The 25,284-nt window shown below is 36.0% G+C and overlaps 3 protein-coding genes across 5 annotated transcripts; 1 reads left to right on the forward strand and 2 right to left on the reverse strand.

The window, feature by feature from the left end:
* The first annotated feature begins 307 nt into the window (after positions 1 to 307).
* On the forward strand, positions 308 to 9,005 carry LOC113727195 (putative calcium-transporting ATPase 11, plasma membrane-type). 3 transcript variants are annotated; one of them, XM_072075739.1, is made up of 7 exons: positions 308 to 780; positions 4,014 to 4,068; positions 4,160 to 6,102; positions 6,192 to 6,350; positions 7,170 to 7,341; positions 7,445 to 7,743; positions 8,460 to 8,655. In XM_072075739.1, exons 1-7 carry the CDS (start codon positions 607 to 609, stop codon positions 8,472 to 8,474), a joined length of 2,817 nt encoding a protein of 938 aa, XP_071931840.1. In that variant the 5' UTR covers positions 308 to 606; the 3' UTR covers positions 8,475 to 8,655. The 3 variants fall into 3 exon arrangements, with proteins under 3 accessions (XP_071931840.1, XP_071931838.1, XP_071931839.1); XM_072075737.1 differs by having other exon boundaries at positions 311 to 780; positions 8,318 to 9,005; XM_072075738.1 differs by lacking the exon at positions 308 to 780 and adding an exon at positions 1,685 to 1,863 and having other exon boundaries at positions 8,318 to 9,005.
* An 873-nt stretch (positions 9,006 to 9,878) lies between these two features.
* LOC113727196 (uncharacterized) lies at positions 9,879 to 12,241 on the reverse strand. The gene is made up of 3 exons (XM_027251226.2): positions 11,944 to 12,241; positions 10,920 to 11,231; positions 9,879 to 10,195 (listed from the first exon to the last, which is right to left on the reverse strand). Exons 1-3 carry the CDS (start codon positions 12,138 to 12,140, stop codon positions 10,126 to 10,128), a joined length of 579 nt encoding a protein of 192 aa, XP_027107027.1. The 5' UTR covers positions 12,141 to 12,241; the 3' UTR covers positions 9,879 to 10,125.
* Positions 12,242 to 17,554: 5,313 nt separating this feature from the next.
* Positions 17,555 to 24,018, reverse strand: LOC113727197 (probable glycerol-3-phosphate dehydrogenase [NAD(+)] 1, cytosolic). Its single transcript, XM_072075740.1, has 5 exons — positions 22,629 to 24,018; positions 21,002 to 21,223; positions 19,192 to 19,439; positions 18,108 to 18,247; positions 17,555 to 17,960 (listed from the first exon to the last, which is right to left on the reverse strand). The coding sequence occupies exons 1-5, from the start codon at positions 23,278 to 23,280 to the stop codon at positions 17,840 to 17,842; spliced, it is 1,383 nt and encodes a 460-aa protein (XP_071931841.1). The 5' UTR covers positions 23,281 to 24,018; the 3' UTR covers positions 17,555 to 17,839.
* Positions 24,019 to 25,284: the final 1,266 nt, after the last annotated feature.

Consider the following 25,284-nt stretch of genomic DNA (forward strand, 5'->3'; position numbering starts at 1 on the left):
ATAATTGGTGATTTATAAATCTAAATACCCCCATATTTAATCTAAACAATTAGAGGGATTTGAAATCCTTTCAAATCCTTTGCCGAATCCCTTGATCCAAATGAAATCTGAATGAAGTTAGTTATCTTAAGAATTGTTTTTTTTAGCTTTGGTTCAATTTAGATCAAACATATATACATAAATTGCAACTATACGTTCCCCAATAAGCCCATTATTATACATAAATGGTAACAAACATAATGGGAAAATGTACATATGCTGCATGGATTGTTCGAATCTTTCAGTTTATTTGGCGCCTTTTCCGGACAGAAACTTTGAAACTTTCCTGAATTCAATCACACGCAGCATCAAGCAGACGTCAATCTCCAGCTCAATCATTAGCTATATTTATACCTGTCCAACCCTGAAATTTCCAGATTTATATCCATCCAAGCTCACGCGGCATCACGCAGACATCAATCACCAGCTCAATCATTAGCTATATATGCCTGAAAAAACAAGATTTATATCCATCCAATTATCCCAGCCAAAAAAGAAAAAAGAAAAACCCATACCAGCTTTAAGCTAGCTGCCTTGTGCCTTAAACTGCATTTTTTTTTTTTTGAAATGGAGAAGTATTTGAGAAAGAACTTTGATGTAGAGCCCAAAAGGCCATCTGAAGAAGCTTTAAGAAGATGGCGATCTGCTGTTTGGTTGGTGAAAAACCCTCGAAGGCGGTTTCGAATGGTTGCAGATCTTGCCAAACGTGCCGAAGACGCGCGAAAGCTTGAAAATTTTCAGGTTTCACTACTAACTTTTCTGGCCTTTTACCTCTTACCTTCTTGATTATATGACATCGTTTTCTTGTTTTTCATGATGTAATGTGTGTGATTTTTTTGGGCCACGTTGTATAGTACTAATTGCTTATTATCTTGAATTCAAGTTGATTTAAAACATTTCTTGCTCTGCATTTGATCTTTTCTCAATTTCAATTATTTTCTACAATTATCTTTATTTTAATTTAATCCCTTTTCTTTCTTACTCAATATATAAGTACAGAACCCTTTCCTTGTCATTCTTCTTGCTCCACTCCTGAAATGCATGTTTACGTGTTTTTTGTGGGTGTGAGTATGAGTGTTTTTTAGCTGCAACTATATAACGTATCAAATTGAGAACTATTCACTGTCTGTCTTCTTCTGTGTTATGAATTTTTGGACTGACTTTTTCTTTGTTATGATTGCTTTTTCTGTGTTTTTTGCCCTCTTCCTTTTGACCTTAGTTTGATTACTCTGATTTCACTTTGTTGTTGTTATGGAAATTGGAAAGTCCAAACAGTAAGCAACAAATTTTAAGCCTTTGGTCCATTTGTAAATCTCCTTGCAATTTCCACTTCACAATTTCACATGAGAAGAAGAGAAGAGTAGAAACTTTTGGTAAATTTCTTGAACATTGAGAGCTAGGAAAGTCAATTGTTAATAACCAAAATCAAGAAAAGGAAACGAAAAAAGAAAGGTAAAAGTCATAAACCTTCTAAAGCTAAAGGTTAAAACATGGAATTGTCTTTTTAGGCAAGGCCTACAATTTCAGAATTTGGACTGTTGTCCTCAATTAGCAAAATGTTTTCTGGGGGGGTCCTTAGTGAAGTATGCAAACAGGCTTTTTGGAATACGGCAAAAGCAGAATGACGAGGACAACAGATTTTTGGTTATCATACCAATAATTGTTTGTCCATGCAGTTTTGCCTGAGTCCTGCAAAACCCAAAGCTTATCTTTAGGATTCCACCTAATTAATACAAAATCCCAAGGCTTATTAAAGAGCCTTAGACTTCACTTTGGTATGGAAGAACTTTGCCTGTCATGCAGGGAACACCTTCAAAAACCCGAGTAAGTAGCCATTTTTTCAGTTTGTTGTGCTAAGAAATTTGAAGTCCTTTTCGAACACTCCTAAAAAACTTATAAGTCTGCGGGATTATTTACTTTCTCTTATTAATCTCAAAGTATGTACTAGAGAGAATACATGTAGTCGATCTGATTTCTCTTTCTCTTGTTGGACAAAAGCAAACAAATGGAGCTTTGATTTCTCTTTTCTGTTGTTTTGTTATTCCACAAATGGAGCTAATCTTCTAAAATCTTGAATCTATTATCGATTGTCTATCTAAAGTTTGAGAGCTAATTCCATTAATATATGCATCTGCCTTTTATTTGCACTCATCATGGTTTCACCTTTTGAAGTACTGAGCATAGATATATATAGTACTGGCTCCCGCAGTATAATTGAAATTGAAGTGCAATATCATACCCCATTCAAATTTTAGTTTGCAAGCAACACCTTTCACATATTTGGTCCTTTGAAACTCAATAACTTTGAATTCCAAGCAAGTGTACATCAACTCTGACAACTTATCCATGAATAAGATCTTTGCACTAGAAGTTTTGTACTGACATCCGGGTTTTGCATGAAAGGATGTAAGATTGGTCGGAGAGAATGGTTGACACCGTAAAGGGTTGGAAAAGTCGTACTATATACCGAGTAATATTTGTTGAAAAAGACAGATGAGTTTGACACTTACACCCTAGACCCCATTTAATTGGTTGGATTTGAAATGAGGGGGCCTAGTAAATTTTGACTTGAGAAATTAAGAGTCTATTTGGATTGCTATTTTCTGCAATTTTTTTAGAAAAATGAACTATAGCGATTTAATGTGTATAAGGTAAAATGGTGATTAAGAAATGTGTTTACAGAAAAGATTTTTTTTAAAAAAAAAAAATTGCAATCCAAACAATTCATGGTAGCAAAAAGGGAGTCCTATCTAAAATTTTTTGAACACCATTTATGAATTATGTAATTAGGAGTAATTTACCAGAGCGCCTTAAGCTTCTTTGAATTTACGCTTTACTCCTTGGGCCCTTTTTTACAAGTTTCGGTTTGTTTTCTGTCTTCTAAAAATATTGGTCGAACATGGACCTTTTGATTTAGATGCATAGTAATTATTAACTGAAAATTCGTTAGTTTTTCTTTTCTCCTTTGATTAATCTCTGTCTTTCTATCAATTTCTCTTAGTCACTGTCTACTGATTTCACGAGGAATTTCCCTATATCCAACTGACAATAACTAGTGCTCATATCTAGGGGTGATTTACCTAGGAAATTTCATTCAGTTTAATCTCTATGTCACCTAGATGGAATAAATTGTCAATTTTCTGAGCTCACTCCTTACGATATTTAACTTGAGTCAAATTCTAACCATTGATTGTGACTCCCATTTTCTTTCCTTCTTACTGTTTTCATTCAAGAAAATGAAGCAAAATCCGTCTGAGGTTTGAAGAGAAAATAGTTTTCCTCAAAACTTTTCTGCTGCTAAATTTTCGTCATTTTTAATCTATGCTGGCCTCAACCAGTCAGGAGGTAAGATGGTGTTGAGTTTCTGAAACATTTTACAGAGTGCCAGAAAGACCAAGTAGCACTGCTCTTGTTGTTCAAAAAACACACACTAAATCATCTGGGGACATTATTCGTGTTGGAAACGCAATCCAAGTGTCTGAAAATTTAACAGTTAACCGACCTCCTTATGCCGCCATAAATGTCCCTCCAGCTCTGTTATTGTCAAGACTTGGGAAGCATACGTAATTGCATGAAATTTTTCCCCTCTACCTTTTTGAGGCGTAAAGAGTCAAGAAATAAGTTGAAGGGTCAAAGTTGGAGATGACCATAACTCCCCGTGAGTTGTTACCGTAAATTTGGGGAGTTTCAGAAGTAAAGTGATCTAGTCCCCAACATCATAAAGATTATACTTGGGTGCTTGTACTTCATGAGTTGGGCTTGATCTATCTCCCAAAATGTGGACCTTGACTTATCATAAACAGAACTTGCAGGATGCATCAGCAACTGAGATATTTGGTTGAGTATCTTGCAACATTTGGAACAATATGGTTATTTTTGTCAAGATTGAAATATTTGTTTAATAAATTGTTTAATTTCTGACTTCCTAGCTTGAGTTTCCTTGGCTTTACTCTGATACGCTTTTTTTTCTTCAGGAAAAGATACGGGTAGCTTTGTACGTTCAAAAAGCAGCATTCCATTTTATTAGTGGTATGATCTTTACTAACTGCCCCTTGCATTGTTCTGTTTAATTCAGTTTTCTGTTTCCATTTTGTTTCTTATTCTCATTTACGTTGGGCAGGGGTTAGTCGAGGGGAGCAATACAGGATATCTGAAGAGATTAAGCAAGCAGGTTATGGCATTGATCCGGATGAACTCGCTACTATTGTGCGGAACCATGACTTCAAACGCTTGGAACAACATGGAGGAGTTGAAGGATGTGCAAAAAAGTTATCTGTTTCCATTCAAAATGGGGTATCCTCCAACGAAATTCATCACAGACAGAAGATATTTGGAGTAAATCAATTTGTTGAGAAACCTGCAAGACCCTTTTGGATGTTTGTATGGGATGCCTTGCAAGATATGACTCTGATAATTCTCATGGTATGTGCTGTGATCTCTGTAGGAGTTGGAATTGCTACTGAAGGATGGCCAGGAGGTATGTATGATGGTTTAGGAATAATCTTGTGTATCTTGTTGGTAGTTTTAGTTACTGCAATCAGTGATTACAAGCAGTCGTTGCAATTCAAGGATCTGGATAGGGAAAAGAAAAATGTAATTGTTCAGGTTACCAGAAATGGAAGCAGACAGAAGGTATCTATACATGACTTGGTGGTGGGAGACATAGTTCACCTATCCATTGGAGATCTAGTTCCTGCAGATGGGATGTTTTTATCAGGTTATAGCCTGTCAGTTGATGAATCAAGCCTTTCAGGTGAAAGTGAACCGGTTGATAGAGGAAGAGAGAATCCTTTTCTTCTATCTGGTACTAAAGTGCAAGATGGATCTGGTAAAATGCTTGTGACATCAGTTGGCATGATGACTGAATGGGGAAGATTGATGGATACTTTAAATGAAGGGGGAGAAGATGAGACACCATTGCAGGTGAAGCTAAATGGGGTTGCAACTATTATAGGAAAGATTGGTCTGACTTTTGCTATTTTGACATTTTTGGTGCTCACATTTAGGCTTATAGCAAAAAAGGCAATACTTGGTCAAATCAGAAAATGGTCTACCAATGATGCACTGGATCTGCTTAACTTCTTTGCTATTGCAGTGACGATTCTTGTAGTTGCTGTACCTGAAGGGCTGCCTTTAGCTGTAACACTGAGTCTTGCTTTTGCAATGAAGAAGCTGATGAATGATAGGGCGCTAGTGAGACATCTCTCTGCATGTGAAACCATGGGTTCTGCAAATTGCATTTGCACTGATAAAACAGGAACATTAACAACCAATCATATGATAGTTACAAGACTATGGATATGTGGAGAATGTAAGATTATAGGAAGTAACAGCTCTCAAAATGCTTTGATGTCTACTGCATCAGAGGAAGTACTACACACGCTTTTGCAATCTATATTTCAGAACACCAGTGGTGAGGTTGTGAAAGGAAAAGATGGAAAACCAAGCGTTCTAGGTTCTCCAACAGAGACAGCCTTATTAGAGTTTGGCATGCTTTTTTATGGCAACAGTGCTCCAATATTTCGTGAGTCCAAAATACTAAAGGTTGAGCCTTTCAATTCAAACAAAAAGAAAATGTCTGTGACAGTGTCTCTTCCAGGTGGTGGGGTTCGAGCGTTTTGTAAAGGTGCATCAGAAATTGTACTGGGTATGTGTGATAAACTAATTGATAAGGATGGTCAGTCTGTCCTTCTAACTGTAGATCAGAGAAAAAGCCTAACAGATGTCATAAATGGCTTTGCCTGTGAAGCTCTTAGAACCCTATGCTTCGCTTTCAAAGATATAGAAGGAAATTCTTCTACAGATGATATTCCTGAAAACTCTTATACACTCATAGCAATTGTTGGAATCAAGGATCCTGTCCGCCCAGGTGTAAGAGAAGCAGTTCAGACTTGTTTAGATGCTGGAATTATTGTCCGGATGGTAACCGGTGATAATATTCATACAGCAAAGGCCATAGCTAGAGAATGCGGAATACTGACTGATGACGGCATAGCCATAGAAGGCCCAGAGTTTCGTGAAAAGAATCTGCAGGAAATAAAAAGGATAGTACCAAAGCTGCAGGTTTAGAAGGATCTCTAAGATTGCTTTGTCTTTGTATGAAAAGAAGCACTTCTCTAAATGCTATATGTTTTTTTTTTCTTCTTTTGCAGGTGATGGCAAGATCTTTACCTCTGGACAAGCACAAATTGGTGACCTTCTTGAGGAAAGAATTGAGAGAAGTGGTGGCAGTGACTGGTGATGGAACTAACGATGCTCCAGCTTTGCATGAGGCAGATATTGGACTAGCCATGGGCATAGCAGGAACTGAGGTATGTTGATTATGCAGTCTTAGTATTTTATTTTTATTTTTTTATTTTGAGGCTGCCATCTATTATGTTACGTTATTACAACTAAGCAGAAATGTTCCTGCAGCATGTTTCATCCCCTTGTTAACTCTTCTTAATGCAACTAATGTAGGAGTTCAATCTAATGAGCCACTATGACAAAAACTTAAGATTCATTGGTCCATTAGAGAAGTATATATGGCTGATAAAGTTCTTTCAAGTTTTTGGTCTATAGTTTCTTTCTTCATACATGGTAACCTTACAACTATTTGATGTTTACATTCCCTCAATTACTTTCTTGCTCTGTCAATGTCCAATGTAAAACCATTTCATTTCTGCATTATTTTTAGTTCTTTTGACCACATTTCTAACACAAACCCTTATGCTGATATCTTATAGTTAATGTGATGTCTACATAAGCTTCCTAAACTTTTGTTTTTCTTATAAATTTAAAAAAAAGTACCCAAGGTTATAGATTTTTGCTTACAGCAAGTAATAAATGTGTACCTGTGTGTTTGCATTTCTGCAAGATCCATAATGCTCCAATAACTAGCTACAGAAAGAAGAATTCACAAGATCCAAAAAAAAAAAAAAATGAAAGCATGTTTACTTGCCTAAACCGCTGAAGGTGCCTAACCTTTGATTTTCATAGCATGAGCACTGTTTTGCAGTACCATTCATTGCTCGACCGAAGCAATGGAAAATGGAATATCTATTAACCTGTTAAAGATGCATTCAGTCTAGATTCTTTTGTGCCTCTTCATGCTTTCCCTTAATGACTTAGCACCTCCTTTCTAATTGCAGGTTGCTAAAGAAAATGCTGATGTAGTCATAATGGATGACAATTTCGCAACCATAGTGAATGTTGCCAAATGGGGTCGTTCTGTTTACTTCAACATTCAAAAGTTTGTACAATTCCAGTTGACAGTAAACGTGGTTGCTCTGATAACAAATTTCGTTTCTGCTTGCATCACAGGTTGCATTCAATTTTAGGCTTTAATCTTATAAAATATTCATATATTCACAGATTTTCCATCTACCAAAGTATATAACATAGTAAATTCAATTTTTTAATGCAGGTTCTGCTCCTCTCACTGCTGTTCAATTGCTTTGGGTGAACATGATCATGGATACTCTTGGAGCCCTAGCACTTGCAACAGAGCCTCCACATGACGGGTTAATGAGAAAACCACCAATTGGCCGGAATGTTAACTTCATTACAAAGATTATGTGGAGGAACATAATTGGTCAGAGTGTCTACCAATTGGCTGTCCTTGGAGTATTACAGTTTCAGGGAAAGAAGCTTTTCAATCTTAGTGGTCCAGATTCCACCTCTACTCTCAATACCTTAATCTTCAACACTTTTGTGTTCTGCCAGGTACTTCCTAAAACCTTTTTACGCATTTGTTTCTTCAACCCGTAGAGGATAGTCTTCTGCATTCTACAGAAGCTGTTGATCTTGAATTTTAATTTCTGCAGAAAACATTGTTCAGGCCAGTTGCCATCTAAAAAATTTGTCCATCTTTAGAGAGAGTACATATTTGTTAATCTCCATTAGAACATGAATCCATTGGGTTACTTTCAAGTGTTTTGGTTTACAAGCTGTTCAAATTGTCAAGATTTGAGCCACAAACTTCACAGAACAGTCAGTCAGGACCAATCAGTTGAGGCCTCAAATCCTCAAATTTTTGCTACTTGTTAGCTTCCATGTCTCACTGCAGATTTAACCGATTGTAATCTCTTCTTGCATCTAGAATCATATTTCTCCACTGATTAACCAAGGCAATGAACATGGAAGCTTATCCTATTTGTAAAGCCATTTATGAGCTTCCATTTTGATGTAGTACTCGCCTGAAAGCTATTCTCGCACTTCTTGTACATATGCGTTTGCATTCATTATCATGCTTCCCAATTGCTAATGTTGTTTTTAATATCCATGCATTCACCACCAGATATTCAATGAAATAAACAGCCGCGACATGGAAAAACTAAATGTGCTGCGTGGCATTTTTGGGAGCTGGATTTTCATGTGGATAATTGTCTCTACAGTGGCTTTCCAAGTTATCATAGTAGAATTCTTGGGAACATTTGCAGATACGGTACCTTTAAGCTGGAATTTGTGGTTGGCCAGCATCTTTTTTGGAGCTGCTGGTTTGCTCGTTGGAGTTGTACTCAAGTGCATCCCTGTTTCGTTGGAGAGGAAGACTACGACCACTGCTAGCAGCCATCATGATGGCTATGAAGCACTACCCACAGGACCAGAACTGGCATGAAAAAGACATAATCCAAATGCAAAGTTTGAGTGGCAGCCTGAGCCAGATATTCTCAATTACAAGGAGATTAGAGCTCCAATTTTTAACTAGGAGCTACATTTTTCATTGTTCAATAGTATTCTTTATTTTTTGAATTTGAGGGAAAATGTAGGTAAGAAGATCAATTTGGGACAGAGCATACAGATGCAGTAGTTGGGACCTGGATGTACACTCAATGTATTTCCATTTCTTGCTGATTCATTTCATGTCAGAATACGAGCAACTAGTTTTTTAAGATTGAAGAACTAGGACTTTTTGTTCAACAGAATGCTGTTTAGATCATTTTTAAGACCTCAGGCTGGAATTTGAAATATGTTTCTGTTGCAGATATTTCGTGCACTATTTTCTTACTTTTCAGTGTTTATGTAACCAAGTGAACCACCCAGCCTGCAGTTTAATTGCATTCTTGTTTGCCTGAAGTTTAAGGTACACTTTTTCTAGTGAATCAAATGGTTGCAAAAATATTTAAATCTAATGTAAGAAAGATTTAGTTTGGGCAGAAGTAACAATATCATTCTCATTCCTCTTAAAGCATCGATAAATAGAATGAAGGTCGCACAAGAAAGAGTTATGTTGGGAAGGGAATGCCTGATAGAAATTTTGTTGGAACAACCAAGTAGCTAGCCATAATAAAGGGTGGTGAAGGATTGTCGTATTTACCTAGCTGTAAAATCTAGCAGACTTGGTAAGACACAAAATGCAAGAAACGATCTCTGTAAAAACTTCAATTCCACCACCAGCCATAAGCCGAAGACGAGGTAAAGCTGCCGGTAAAGCTCATTTGTTTGCAAAAGCCTTCATATCTTGTTGCTCATTCATTACATTTATTATTTCACTGTATAATCAAATTTTCTTGTTCTTCATACCATAAGGTAATAAATTTTGAGCCCTGTTATTCGAACAGTACAATAAAAGCTGCAGAGAAACTTCTCTATTTCTGTCTGGCCATGAACTCGGACATCTTTAAATAAGTGTCGTCCAGTTTGGACTGGAGAGGAGTGTAGATTCTAAAGCCAAATGCTTCCCTCCAAAATTTGAGTGATTCGAGGGGGCACAAATTCCTCCTGGTAAATAAAATTCCGGAGCTGGTAGGCTAGTTCACCTGTAGCTGGTAGTGTGCAACAGATATTAGCATGAAAATATGCAACAAATGCGCCAGAAGACGATAGCCAGTAGGCATACATAGACTTTCCCCAGAGAATTTATCAACTCTTGCAAAGCAAACACTTGATTCTTATTTCTTATCCATTAAAGTCAAAACAGTTAAGTGAGCTTATGTCACCCAAATATGGTAAGTGAAACAACACATTCATCAATTCTATCAAGGTCTCCAAATATGCAATCTTACATCTCTTGAAGGTTAATGTGACATGCACTGAAGTGTAATAACTATTCTCTAACATGCTACAAATTTTACATCCTGAATCAAAATTAAAATTGGCAAAATTCTATTCAGATGAGGAGTTGACATGCTTTTTGACGAAAAGCTTGGTCATGTCTTCAGTTACAATGTTGCTCCTGTAAAATATATATTAGAAGATGATTAGAAGTCTTCACCAAAAGGAATAAAAAATAGATAGTACGTCTAGGTCCAGAGCAGCAAAAGAACATAAATTTGGTATCAGCAGAAAATAATGGTTTCAATAAGTCAACAGTTCTGTTCTTCTTAGTCTTGTATCTCCTGCCATACACACGCTTCGATCGTCCACCGAAGCAAAAGATAATTTCAGATTCATACAAAAAGGTGAATTTAATTAATGTCAATGCAATATCAGTGCCTATCATTCATTGGTTCTTCAGTGAAAACTAGTTCATGTTCCTCAGTAACATAGTTTTTCACAGAATTATCACTAATGAACCGAACCAAACATCCTATGACATTTCTTGAATTAACTAACTATTTATAAACATGCAAGAATACACAAATATTGCAGCAAAAATTGTCTCTAAAAGAAAAACAGAGTTAATAGCATCTAAACATTTTCAAAAAATGAAAAGCTTGTACAATTCAGAGCACTTAGGAAGCTTTCTTCTTGGGAGTCCAGATGGCAAGTGTAGCTTTTGGAGATGACGGAATGTACTAATGTCACACATTCACAAAGTTCCACGAATGAAGTTACATCAGCCTTAGCGACTTGCTATTCCAAAATGCTAAATAAAGGCTAAATTTGGAACATTTTGACAAAAGGCACAGCATTGGTCGGAGAAAAAGAAGTAAACTTCCAAAGCAAGAAAAATTCACCTTCCGGCAAGTTGAGGTGGCAGCAAATGACCACCTACTGTATCTGGAACTCTTCTCGAACTGGGCAGGTTCCCTCTTGGTACTTTATTTCGAGTATGATTAGATGACGATGAACCATTTAAGTCTCTCTTTCTAGACTCACTTTCCGCCATTGCAGCTGCAACTCTGGAAGAATGATCGCTATGATTGCCCATGTGAGATGGCAAAGCAGGTGAATTTAAGAGAAGAGAAGCATCAGGGAGTACAAGCAGCGGAGTCTCCAACCGTTCTGGAACTTCTTCCCCTCTCTGATTTACACTTGACCCTGATCTCCTACACATTGAAAACAAAACTTTCACTCAAAAACAGCCACTACACAACTTGGAGTCTGATCTTTTTAACATCATTATAACATGTCAAACACCATATTCTAAGTTTCCCCAAACGAAAAGTACAAGATTCAGCCTAAATGACAGAGGAAGGGTTATTGCATATCCCCTAATACCTCTTTAAAGTTTTGTAACAATTGCCCTACAGGCACCAGTTAATACACCTCATCTACACCTAATTTACCATTTAAATTCACACACTCCCATTCATTGCCGTCTTGCATTGTGATCCATTCCCAAATTAAGTTCACTTTTCCAAAAACTAACACCTGAACCCCTCTTAACCAGTGCCTATTTGGCACCCATCAAACAACCCCTAATTTCCTTCCCTGTCAATAATCTCTCCGCTAAAACCAGAAGCTGGGAGTATCGTAGTTTCTAATACAATGTGAAACTCAGCATTTCATCCCAACTGTTATTCTCGGCCAGATCTTGCCAAACAGGCCCTAAAAAACTAGCAGCTAATTTTAAAGTTAAAAAAACCCTAGACCTAAAAATCAAATGAATTAATTATCAAGAAAGAAATTTTCTGGATTGAAAATTGAAACATATTCAAAAATAAACCACTGGAAAAAGGCCCATTAAGAAAAAGAAGGAAATAGAAACCCTAAGCTGAGGAAAAAAGGAAATTGAGAACAAGAAAAAAAAAAACTTACCTGTTGTTGTGATCTTCAGTAGAACTTGGAGCTGGAATTTGACTAACTGTAGCCTCAGGACGGCGTCGTTTTACATCGTCTGCAACAACTGTATCTGTTTCTCGAGGTTGTTCAGAAGCAGAAACTTTGGGTTCTTGTTCTTCTGCTTCAGCTTCTTCTTCTTCATCTGATGAGGATGCGTAGTCCACCAGCGACATGGCTGATAATCCCTCACTCTCCCTGTCTCCTTCGTCTCTGTTCCTCTCTCCCTTCTTTTACGGTGTGCCTTCGGAGCATCCTTCCTTTCCTGCGACCCGTTTGGCATAGCAGCGAATTTTTCATTTCTTTTTGGGATAATATCAGAAACCTCCCCTGAGGTTTCTTTTAATAGCACTTAGCATCTCTAAGGTTTACAAAATATCACTTACCTCTCTTGATAATTGCAAGATAACTTGGATAATAAATTATTTGAGATAATTTTATGAAAAATATGGTAACCTTTTTTTGATGTGATATATATGAGATAAAAAGATAATTAAAAAATATATTAATGATGTAAACAAGTCAATATGTGTAAATAAGATGTGAATAATGTGCATTCCAAACACATTCTATATTAATCCTCACTTCATACATAACACACACATCAAATAAATGGAATTAAAAAAATTAGAGAAAAAAAGTCACTTTCTTCTCTTCCTCTTTCTCCGACTTTCTATCTTTTCTATTGTTTGGATGATTATGTGATTTTTTTTTTGTAAATTACCATATAGTGAATTTTGTTTATCTTTTTCTGAGATTATATTAGAGTACGGTACACTTTCTTTGGTTATTTTAATTTGATTTTTATAATAATTTAGTACAACTTAAACGTTTTGGTCATGGGTTGAGAAGAGATTGGAAAAAAAATTAGAGTTCATAAAAAAATTATTTTTGAGCATATAAAGTTGAATTGGTGCTAATGTATTTCTTTACACGTATCTTTTTTGTTTTTCAAATTTATATTTTTAAGAGTTATAGCTTTGTGATATGGTGATAGTATTTAAGATCGTTTTTTAGGCGGTAATTTTTAATAGAGTAAACAAAGTGGCTTAAAAGTATTTTTGTTTAACAAAAGAAGCAAAAGGGTAGTTTAGGGTTTTTAAAGATTAAAAATACAAAAACAAAAATAAGAGAGGTAAGTAATATTTTAAAAACCTCGGGTGCATGAAGTGATATTAAGAGAAAGTTCAGGGGAAGTTTATGATATTATCGCTTTCCTTTTTGCACTGCTTTTTTTTAATTCTTTTTTTAATTAATTAGGAAAGAAAGCTATTCATTTACCTTGGAAAATTTTCATTTCTTTAATTATTTTTTATTTTATTTAAAGATATAACACATCTTCGAATTTTGAAATTGTTTTTTTTTTTCTTTTTTTAGGTTATATTTTCAAAATGCAGCCTCAATCTAACAAGCATCTGGTTGCAAAATCCAAACAAGAATTTTTTTTTTTTTTTTTTTTTTTGTTGTGCAATTCTCTGTAGCCAGTTTGGGGGGCACTCAATTCATAGACCATGACTAATTTTTATTTTTCGTGATAGAGTAAAACATTCACTATTATAATCATCTACCTTTTGAATATAAGAGAAAGAGAATTTATTTAATTAACAATTGGCAGTACTAGAATCCTCCACTAAGTTGAATCACCGAAAAAAAATGAAAAAAGAAAAAAGAAAGAAAAAGATCGCTAGCATATTCATGAAAGGTTTTGTTCTCGATGAGCACTCGACAACAAATTCAAATCAAGCCTGTCTTATACCATATTAATAAGCACAATCACAGTTGTTGCACTTTCTACATTTAGACTTTTTTCAAATTAACTACATTTTTCTAAATAATTAACTACGTTTAGTCAAACCGTTTTATTAATCATAATTTTTTTATTTGATTAATTGTACTGAACCAATTTAATTTTGATTATCATAATTTTTTTTTTTTTTGAGATCTCTTACTTGTAATTTGTCATTGTTTATCTAAGGTTAACTCAAGTCTATGAATCTATTGCAATTGGTCCAACAACCTCGGAATGGTTATGCAAATTTTCATATATGGCTTTTAATGTTTCACACATAATTTTGAATTCCGCTCATTGAGATATAAGCATGAATGAATACTAAAAACACACACTGAGGAGCAGCAGAAGGCAGGAATTTTAGGTATGCTGGGTGGAATGAAGGAGGTCAAGCAGAGTAAGTATCGTGGGCTACCAATGGTGATTGGTAGGACAAAAAAAACAGGCTTTTAGCTACATCAAAGAGAGAGTTATCAAAAGGCTAAGTAACTGGAAGGAGGAGTTATTGAGTAATGCAGGTAAGGAGGTACTGTTAAAATCAGTGGTACTAGCTTTTCCTACTTATGCTATGAGCTGTTGCAGGTTGCCAAAAGGCTTGTGTGTGGACTTATGCAGAGAAATGGCTAAATTCTGGTGGGGGGATAGTGAGGGTAATAAAAAAATTCATTGGATGGTTGGAAGGAACTCTCAGAGGTTAAAGGCAGATGGGGTTTGGGATTTAGAGATCTACAGGAATTTAATGATGCTATACTAGCTAAGCAGCTCTGGAGGATTTTAACCAATCCAAACCTGTTAGTTAGTAAAATTCTGAGAGGGATGTACTTTAGGGGAGTTTCAATTTGGAGGATGGAGGCTAAGGCTGGGGATTCAGTGGTATGGAGGAGCCTATTAAGTTCTAAGGAGCTGTTACAGAGAGGGATTAGGAAGACTGTTGGTGATGGACGAACTATAAATATTTGGGAGGATAATTGGATTCCTGATATGGAGAATGGAAGAATTAGGACCAGGAAACCTCAACACTGCCAACTAAAATCTGTCCATGAGCTGATGAAGGATGGTAGATGGAATGAGGACCTGATGAGCACCTACTTTGAGGAGGAGGACTGCAGCAAGATTAAGAAAATTCCTATTAGTGAACGAGGAGACAAGGATAGACTAGTGTGGGTGTTTTCAAGTGCTGGCCAGTATACTGTCAAGAATGGCTATGCGGTGGCAAAAGACATGCAGAAGAGGAAAGAGAGGCCTAATCATCAAAGGGGCAGCACCAATAGAAATATGGAGGAATCTGGTGCTTGGAAATTTTTGTGGAGTTTAAAGGTAAAACATAAATTGAAGCACTTTATTTGGAAGTGTCTACATAGAGTTTTACCAGTGAATGAGGCAGTGAAGTGTAGAATGAGGAGGGGAAATGACACACGTCTATGTTGTGGTGACATGACAGAGGCGTTGGAACACATGTTGTTTTTTTGCCAGCATGCAGAGCTAATATGGAAGGCGGCTCCCATCTGTTGGGATGGTCTCAATGTTTATAGGATTAATTTTTGGCATTGGTGGAATAGTTTGGTGGAAGCTAAGGAAAGAAAGGAGGGCAGGAACCATATTGAACTGACGATTAATACACTGTGGCAAATTTGGAAATCAAGAAATCTAATTCAGTTCAGCAATGACAGAAAATGTCCTGGCTTTGTTGTTGGTAAAGCTGTGCAGGAATGGCAAGAGTATGCTGAGGTAGTTAATGAGGGGGATGGGCCGAAAAAGGACGGTAAGGGAGAAGCTTATGGAGAAGGAAAGTGGTCACCTCCACCACAGCATTTTATCTGTCTAAACACTGATGCAGCATTGAGACAGAAGGATGGAAAGATAGGTTGGGGAGTGGTAGCCAGATGTAGCAGTGGTAAGATGGTAGGAGCCTGGGCAGGGAGTGAACAGAGATTTGGGGATCCTGCTGTGGAGGAAGCTAGAGCTATCAGGAAGGCTATGACCATAGCCATGAAGAATGGTTGGAAGGACATAGTTATACAATCAGATTGTAAGATTGTGATTGAGAAGATCAAGTTGGGAAGGTTGGAGGATCCTCGGACCAGTGCTGTGTTATTTGACATACTACAAGTCTACAACTGGGGAAAGAGTTTCGGAACTGCTCTTTCTCCTGTATCAGAAGGGATGGCAATGTAGTGTCCCATTCTTTGGCAAGATTTGCCTTAAACTTAGCTGCTGATATAGCCTGGAGAATTTCCTTTCCTAGCTGGCTGCTTCAGTTAGCCCAGCAATGATGCAGGAGCAGTTGCTCCAAGTGATGTAAACACTTTATAGAGTTTTATTGGAAATCTGTTATTGTTTGGGCAAAAAAAAAGAATAGTAAAAACACGCTTTAGAATGTAAAATGCGCCTGAATTACTTTTGTTTATATGTTTTCGAAAAAACTTTGGATTATGCCTTATCCTTAATTGCCCCTAATATTTTTAGGGTTTTTCTAAATAAGCACTTGTTAACAGATCTAAAATTCATCTAACCTACTATGTATATGTATACATACTACTCTCTCTGTCCCATTCATTTGGTTATGTTTGGGGAATCCAACTTTTTAGAAATAGTGGTTTGATTGTGATGTTTGTGGTTCTCTTTCCAACTTTATCCCTCAAATTCAAATTTTAAATTTGAATGTATGATTAAAAAGAAGGATTATATTGGAAAGAGAGTGTAAAAGTTGTTTTGACTTTTCTAACATGACAATTGTTTTGGGACACCCCAAAATGGAAAGTATAACCAAATGAATGGGGACGGAGGGAGTAACAATTATTACCATCTCTTACATTTATATACTTTCCCTATTTAACCTTACCTACCCTCTCATGTATTTATTTACTTTCCCCAATTAATCTTTCATTTTCAAAATATAAAAACCTAAAATATATTTTAACGGGTACCAATTGGCACCCGTTGGACAGATTCTATTTTTAATTCGGGAGTAGTTACCCCCAATGCTTAGTAGCTAATTCAATACTTAAGAGCATACCAATGTAGTTAATTAGTTATTCAGAGATAAACATAAAAAATTTGCCTCCTTCTGCTGTCATCAATAGCTAGTTTTTGAGTTTGTTAATTTGTGGAACAATATTCATTTTGCACTTGCGGTTATCTCACAAAAAGGCCGGAAAACTTACCATTTTGTATATAAACAGAAATAATAATATTTTATCGTTGCCTTTTTTTTTTATTCTTTGTCTATTAGATTACATCGTGACGCTTCCTTGACGCAAGTTCATAATGCTTGAGATAATTAAACTTTGCATTTCTTTTTTTTTTTCTCCCTCTTAAAGCATTAGCTTTTGATAGATACATCCCTTGCGTACAAGTTGCTCAATATATCGTACCATTCAGCTATTCCAAGTCAAAAAATATCCAAAAGTCCTTCGCTGCGTATAGGTAAAAGGTTCGAAACCCCTTGCGTGCTTTTCCTACCCGCAGTTTTCTCGAACATTTCAGAAGTGATTTAATTCCCTCCATGTTTTCAATAGTTTTCAATATTTTAGTTGGGTCCATTCCCATTCCTCTCTCCCTAACCCCAAGTATAGCACCATTTGTAAAATGTTGTACTTTGAAAAAAATACATAAGAAGGGTCAAAAAATGTCACCCATCTCACTTACTGAAACACAAGAATGAAAAACTTTGATTAGTATCAATGGCAATTTGAACTAGGAACATGGGTAATGGTTGCCTGTTGTCATGTCGTGTCTCTTGGCCCAAAAACAGATATAGATTACAAGTAGTAGAAGTAGTAATTATGAAGATATACCTGATTTTGTAATCAAATAAATTAAATTATAAAATACATACTAACACCATTTTCAGTTGAGACATTTTTACAAGAGAAGGAAGACAGGAAAGAACCCATAACCAAACGAACTGAGAAAACAAAGCCCAGAAATCTACTAATGCAAACTCTTGCTGATTCCTGGAATTCCTAGTTATCATTCTTCTAGAGCATATGGAAAATGGTTGAACATGAAGCATTCAGCTCACTCATATTCTCTTCCAAAAAAACCAAAGAAATTCATATGACTGGATGCAAACTATTGCTAAAACTATTGACCAAGCAATGTAGGCCTGTAGAAAGCGTGGCTTTGGGCCATCTCAATCCGTTCCCTAGGGTCGTTCATGGTTTCATCTCTCAAAGCCTGAAGAATTGCCTCGCATGACAGCTCCCTACATGATATACATAGGATACAAGGATCAGATGCATTGCAGTGAAAAAGGATCTTCACTGGAATGACTTTTGTCAAGTTTTGTCAGGAAAGACCTGTATTTGGAAGATGTAGATACAGATTTCTAAGGAAAGAAATTTGATCATACCTTAATATGAGTATTTTATGTAATGTCTTCAAGATAGGACACAGCTCAACTGGAGCAACATGCTTATTTTCGTTTGGATTCAGAAGATTCAGACGGGACTGACTGAGGAGCTCATAAAAAGCTTTCACTGCAGAAACTCCCTGCAAAACAAGCAGTCAATTAGGCTGGTTGATAGATGATACGAAGAAAAAAAAAAGCTATTAAAAGGCCATAAAATTCAATTGACAAAGCCAAACTCAATCCTAGGACAACCAAGTTAGTCAGTGATCTTCTGTATGAGCTATTGCAGTAGCAAATTATATGCAAAAGAGCCTCGAACACATATCATTCACAACGTATAACTGCCAATCAGTAACTAATTTACAATTGAGGCAAACTTCCAGCAGTCATGGTATTAGCCGTCAAGACAAAATTCTTTCATTTTCTTTTTCTGACAGGGACCTACACAAATTGTGAACTGAGACTATGAGGTTACTATGATGTTGCACAAGACTTTAACATGTAGATGCTTCAATCAGGCCCCAAAATGAGGTCAGGAGATACTTGTAGTTGTGACGCTAATACTATTAATTACCATTTCCTCCACAGTTATCAACGGACATAGTCACATCTTCACACCACACTTAAGAATCATAAACACAACAATGCACTATATATATATATATATATTGGACTGAAAGAACACAACAGAAATGAACAAAAGAGTTAATTTAATACACAACATGGGATCCCCTTCTCATTACTCCTCAATCATTCTTGCATACTACGAACATTGATGTTGGATATTTTGTATCTTATCAATTCTATAAGTTCAAATTGGTCATCATACATATCTGATTCAAAAACTTCTCTAGTATTTTTTTTTTTTTAAATAAGGGATGTACTAATTTCCTTTCTCTGATCCTTTGTACCATTCAAAAGGCATAATCCTTATTGAAATATCTAATGGTCCAACAAATACTCTGAATTAAAGAGAATCAGAAAGCTAACAGATTCTCATTATCCAACTAATGCCTTTTGGGCTTTTTTCAGTTGGATTGACATATTCATATACTAGATGCCACTTGTGTGTAGGAGAAAGTACCTGAATCATTCCCTTTCCCTTGATGCTGTCACCCATATCCAGGCTCAAATCGCCTTTAGCCAACTTCTGACCATACCATGCATTACGACCTTTTAACAGGGTCACGTATGTGTCAGCCAACAAAGGACCTGCAAGCTTCTCTGGTTCTTCCGCCAAAAGATGAGTAATAAATATCATCTCTGACGTACAGTGTGCAAAGTATACAGATTTGCTAGTTGCACTCTCATTAGTTAGAGCTGCTACCATACCTGTGAAGGCCAACCACAATGTTAGACATGAAAGTGCCAGATCAGAACTAGAATACTAATGAAATTACATACTTCTTGTATGCAAATGATGTGCACATAATACCTCTCCCACACAAATTTTCTCAGGCCTACGTCAAAACGATTTCTAGAAATACTGCATCAGTATGTGAAAGACTTTAGGTTTTAATTTCCACATCCCAAGCAAAAGTAGAGAATAGGATAGTGCAGAAAAGGACTCGAGGATAGGAAAACTATAGGTCTTAGAGAAAAAATACAAGAATCATTTGCTATGACTCATTAAATTGACAAAGCCACATTCCAATTAAAGAAATATGCATCTCTCTATTTGCTGCAGCAGCATGACCCATATATAGACAAAGAAGCTCCTGCTAAGGTAGCTATCTGCGTGCCTTAAATATGATGATCCAAGTGCTTCAGTGAAAGGGGAGTAGACAAGTGGAGGTAAATCAAAGAAGGCAATGGGTTTTGTAAGTTGGCTAAATGATCGCTTCAGATGTGAAACTATCTAAGTTCAAACCAAGAGAAGCACAATCTCAATGCTAAGGAAACATTGGCTTAATAAAATGGAGCCATGCTTTTTAATCAACTTTAATCACAAACAAATCCATTTGAAACAATAAATTTCTAACCATGAACTTTCCATAAGAACCAATATGAATGCTTAACTTGTTGATTCACCAAGATTGGTAAAGCATTCATAAGAGAAACTTGACTCATACACATGTAGGAATGCTTTAAGCTTTTTCACTAATTAGATTGGTCTTGTCAACATTCAGCTTCCAGATTTAACTATGTTGCACCCCAATTTATTAACTATAAAATTAATTTAACCAGCATTCTTATTCTCATTTTCAAGGACGATCTAACCAAATAAGTTATGGAGAAACTTTGGTTTAGGTCCAGCATGCTAGGCCCTGCAAATGCCATTAAATTTTGACAACACTGATGACAAGTCAATAATAGACAGAATGACATCATGAAGCATGATGCATCTTTTCTCAGAAGTTCAGCAAAAGAGTAACATCAATACTTTACTCCTCATTACAGCATAATCAGTTGATATAACACAAATACAACAGAAATTGAGAAAGTTGGCCCTTGCCATCACTCGAATCATTTCCACTCACTCCTCTAGCTCTATCAATTTCTTTTTTGCTGACATCTTAGATTAGATAAAAAGCCCAACTAATGGCACTTTTCCAGTTGAGAATAAGGCAAGGAATGTGTGGCATACTCATATTCTATTTGGTTCATGTGTGTCCGGAGCGAAATTTTGATAATACAGAACTAGAACTATTTAGGTTAACCTCAAAGATTTAGGCAAAAAGTGTCAGCTAATGCATAAAGCAAGCACAAGGATCTAGATCAAGAAACCTAGATCAGTCTACAACGGCCACACTAACTGTGCCTCAGTGACAGAGTCATGGTCATTCAAAAAGAATTGAATACTAATTTTGCAAGCAAAATTTCAATAATTAGGACTAAATACATTTTCAAGAACTCAGAAAATCTAAGAACAAAATAGCGCATTGGGTTCTTACCAGCTCCAATGGCATACACGTTCTTTAGACCGCCCATAACTTCATGGGTGACCAGATCACCATTGTCCCACACAATAAAATGGGGCTGCCTCAGAAATCTCGCCAGAGGTTTTCTCCACTTCTCAGCCCCACAAATCCGGGCATTAGCATACTCTTTGTTGTAAATTTCTGATGCTATGTTAGGTCCTCCAAGGTAGAGAATGTTCTCAGTAGGGACCCCAGCTATGGAAATACAATGCTCAAGGTTAGAAATTTATATTACCTCCATGTGTCTAACCAAAAAGTGAATTGCTTATAACAAAATTATCTCAAGGTTAACAGCTGTCAAAAATTGTTTAAGTAAGATGGCTAAATCAGACAAGTGGCAAAACAAATCACTTCCATTCTAAAGAACTCAAATAGACAGCAGACCAAGAAGTTCAAAAGGACCAGAGAGTATACTGCAGTTATATTCTTAGAAAGGCACTAAATTTGGTCCAAGAGGGCAGGGGCAGGCATTGATCTCAGAAGTAAGAACCTCTGATTTCATTGTCTCCCACTTGACCATTGAACAACTTGTTTAGTTATTGGAAGGAAACATTATAACCATCAGAAAATACCAAAAGAAACACAATGAAATATGCATGCATGACACTCAATTCAAGTTAGGTCAGCACTAGAAATGAGGAGATTAATCATCAAAAACTTTTAACCATGCTTTCTTCATGCAAAAGATTTCTTGCATTTGAAGAAGAATCAGTTTCCGAGACTGGAGTTGCAACTGATGGACTGATTAGCAGACTGATAACTTGTTCCTACCACGGCAATAGCTTTTGTCTCTGGAATGACTGCCACTTCAAAAATCTAGATCAACTGAAAAGTAAGATGCTTTATTTGTCCATACCAGTAAGGTAGGCTTCTGTAGTCCATTGGCATTTAACAGACATCTTAAAACAATTTACTCGATGTGACTATTTTAACAACTTCATCATCTCGGAAATAAGAATTTAACAACTTCATTCCACTGCTCAATAGCTCATTGATAGAATGACTAGACCCAAAAATTTAAAAGCCTATGTTACCTACAAGGCAAGGATTATAACTCTAGTTTCCATGCTCCAAAGTGTCCACCTTCTCAAAATTACAAAAGTTTGCGTCCAAAAGCTTTTCAATGAAACTACCACCTTGACTCAAACATAAATAGTTTTTGTTTCATTTTTTTTTCCTTTTATCCTTTCCATTTCCAATCTAACACCTTGAAGAGTATCGAGTTTGATCCTACCGCAAGAGGTGATCTAAAGTGATTACCTTCATAAATGCCAAGAAACAAAAAATAAACTAAACATATAAACACATATACTAAAATCATAAATGCCAAGGAGGTTAGCACACGATACAAATAGGTCCGGGGGGCAAAATACCAGTATAACAGAGAATTCACACCTATCAGTGACATCAGCAGATACGTGGTTTTTTAAGTTCCATTTGAAAGCAATAAAAATAATTAGTAGAGAGTGAAGCTATTCATCAAATAACGAACTATCCTCAACAAGTTGAAGTATTTGATAACCTTCTAGAAGTACTAGGCATCAGAATCAGATAAAAAAGGGCAGAAAACCAATTAAAAAGGCCAAAGAGAGAGCCTTACTTGCTCTATTTATCATCTGAGTGGGAGTAATTATCCGTGGTTCAGGCTCTAATTCAGCCTCTATACCCTTTGCTAAAGAAATTATAACTGGTACAGTCAATCTTTCTTTCCAATACCTTCTAATTTCTTCAAACACCACATGTGTTTCTGTTGATGGTAAACCATTGATGACAATATCAGCATCCCATACAGCCTCCTGCAGATTGGTAACAACTTTCATAGGACAAAGAGGCGTGTCAATCATATTCAAACAGAACCCATCCTTCAAAATCTCATCCGCATACAATGTTCGATCACCTAGCCTTCCCTCCACATACTTCAAGTATGCACATCTCCTAATCAACCTTCTCAGGATATCTTCCCTTGAATTAATCACCTCAAATAGGTGCTCTGCAGTTGCTCTGTCAACAGCCTTCCCAGCTCTCCTCCATATCCTAATATGAACTTTCTCGCGGAGATTACCATACGCATCCTGCAGCATTGCTGCAAAAACACTACCCCATGCTCCAGCTCCAACACCAACAATTCTCAACGGATCACCATCTGCTTTCCCAAAAAGTCGACGAAGCTCATCAACTTTCTCCTCCGTAGTACCATTAGTGGCCCCATTCAAGTAACCATTATTACTCATTCCCTCAGCAGTCCCAACCATCTTATATCAATACAAATATGAATTCTACCCCAACACAACCTTAATATTCTTTGCGAATAGTTACCAAACAATGACTACCAACCTAAAGCTGTTATACTGAATAGCTTAGAATACAAATTCAAGTAATCCCACTTGGAATTCTTGAATGGGGTTTGAACCCTTTATACTACACACCAAAATTAACCTAATCAAGCACTCAAACTTCAAGATTTCTAGATTTTCCAGGCATGTCTAACAGCAATATAAAACCAACTCCTCCAATCAAATTTTCAGCACTCTATGTACAGGAAATCTCCTCCTCCGTTTTTATCTGCTCTTTTAAACTTCTAGAACCGACCTAGCACGAAGAATCAAATTTTATCACAAAGGCTTTTTCTTAAATACCAAGAAATCATCCCACATCATATGAACATTCCTAAATAAATAATACAACAGTCAAACTTTGAAAACTCCGTCAAAGTTTGAAAACTCCGTCAAAGATAAATCTTGGTGAACTACCCCACCAAGCAAGTCAGCAAAATACCAACCGTGTAAAAGCATGAATCATTCAAAAAGAAACCAAAGCCAGCTGGGTTTTTGTCCTCTAGTCTACAGCAAAAGCAAAGCCGGTGAAGTTAAACAAAATCTGTTTGCTTCCTTTCTTCTTATTTAGCCAAAAATGCGTCAATTACTCCTCCACGCGGAATCGATGCAAGCACGAGAAAAAGGGAATCGTTAAAATGATTTGCTGGAAAGAAATGTGATATAAATAGCGATCAGATTGCAGCTGCCTAATCTAGGACTGGAATGGCAATTGGCAAAGGAGTAAATGAATCGCACAAATCTGGGTTCGGGGGTTCATAGAAGAGTTTGCCTTTCTTGTTGCTTCCTAGAAAGTGGTAGAAGGTAACGTTTTTCACGTTTTCTTAAAATTATTTTATTGCCCTTGAATTATAGAAAATGCATTTTTCTTGCCCCTTCAAATGGGTCTTTGTACAGATTTCTACTGCAAACTTTTTAAGAGCATTTTGATTGGTACTTTCTTAATTCCACCCAATTAGATGTAGCGTGTGCTAAATTAATTATTTTAAAACATTTATGGAGACCAAAAGACAAAAGATTCTTGATCAAGATAATATCCTTATACTAAAATAATTTGAGTTTGCAATGCTTTGGTGATTTTCAATGACCACCTTAGGGTTAAATACTGAAGGCATGGAAGAGCAGAAAATATCATGCAGTTTGCATTGGTAATATGAAAATTTCAATTTTTTGGGCTAAAAACATGCATCAATTATTTGTGGTGCTTTAGGAGTGTAGAGTATTAAAATTAAATACGGAGCCCAAAAACTCTCTATTATTTAAAAAGAAATATGAGAGTTACATTGTGAGAATTTATGCTTTAGTTTTTTTCTATTCAAGATTTTCTATTGTTTGAGATTTAGAGAAAAAAGAAACACCGGAAAATTATATTTTTGTAATCATAGAATAGATCCAATATAAAAGAAAATTTATTGCATAGTATTATAATTGGATTAAAGCAAAGGGCTAGTGATTGTGATTGTAAATCCAGCGTTAAAGAAACAGTCAAAATTTATATTTTTACAATGAGAGAAAAGGAGCATAAAAAAATTTATTTATGCTATCATGATCAAAGAAAAAATTAGCAAATCTTACGGTAAATGCAGCCTTATTTATAATTTGTGTATAGTATTAAATTAAAATTATGTATAGAGTATAACAACTCTCTCTATAAATACAAGCTTATTTATTTAAGGAAAAAAGGAATACCAAAAAATTATATTTTTGGGGTAACAAAAAATGCATAAAAGATAATCTATTTTACAGCATTAGAACCAAAGAAAAAGCCATTAAACTGTACGTGTAAATGCAACCTCATTTATTTAGAAAATAAATATACTATTTTATGTGTTTGAGAAAAAATCTAACAAAAGTTATATTTTAGTGTTGAAAAAAACGTATAAAAGAAACAAGACCCCTTTTTTGTTTTATAAAATTAATTCT

This window comes from Coffea arabica, chromosome 2c (assembly GCF_036785885.1).
Source record: "Coffea arabica cultivar ET-39 chromosome 2c, Coffea Arabica ET-39 HiFi, whole genome shotgun sequence".
Lineage (NCBI taxonomy): Eukaryota > Viridiplantae > Streptophyta > Magnoliopsida > Gentianales > Rubiaceae > Coffea > Coffea arabica.

Bases quoted from the DNA above. Each gene is read 5' to 3' on its own strand.
- LOC113727196 (XM_027251226.2), bottom strand. From the start codon at position 12,140: ATGTCGCTGGTGGACTACGCATCCTCATCAGATGAAGAAGAAGAAGCT. The intron at 11,232-11,943 runs GTAAGTTTTTTT...TTCAATGTGTAG, and splicing joins ACTGAAGATCACAACAACAG to GAGATCAGGGTCAAGTGTAA. The intron at 10,196-10,919 runs GTGAATTTTTCT...TATATTTTACAG, and splicing joins CCACCTCAACTTGCCGGAAG to GAGCAACATTGTAACTGAAG.
- LOC113727197 (XM_072075740.1), bottom strand. From the start codon at position 23,280: ATGGTTGGGACTGCTGAGGGAATGAGTAATAATGGTTACTTGAATGGG. The intron at 19,440-21,001 runs GTAAGAACCCAA...TGGCCTTCACAG, and splicing joins CGTGTATGCCATTGGAGCTG to GTATGGTAGCAGCTCTAACT. The intron at 17,961-18,107 runs GTATGATCAAAT...TATATCATGTAG, and splicing joins CATAAAATACTCATATTAAG to GGAGCTGTCATGCGAGGCAA.
- LOC113727195 (XM_072075737.1), top strand. From the start codon at position 607: ATGGAGAAGTATTTGAGAAAGAACTTTGATGTAGAGCCCAAAAGGCCA. The intron at 781-4,013 runs GTTTCACTACTA...TTTTTTCTTCAG, and splicing joins GAAAGCTTGAAAATTTTCAG to GAAAAGATACGGGTAGCTTT. The intron at 7,744-8,317 runs GTACTTCCTAAA...ATTCACCACCAG, and splicing joins ACACTTTTGTGTTCTGCCAG to ATATTCAATGAAATAAACAG.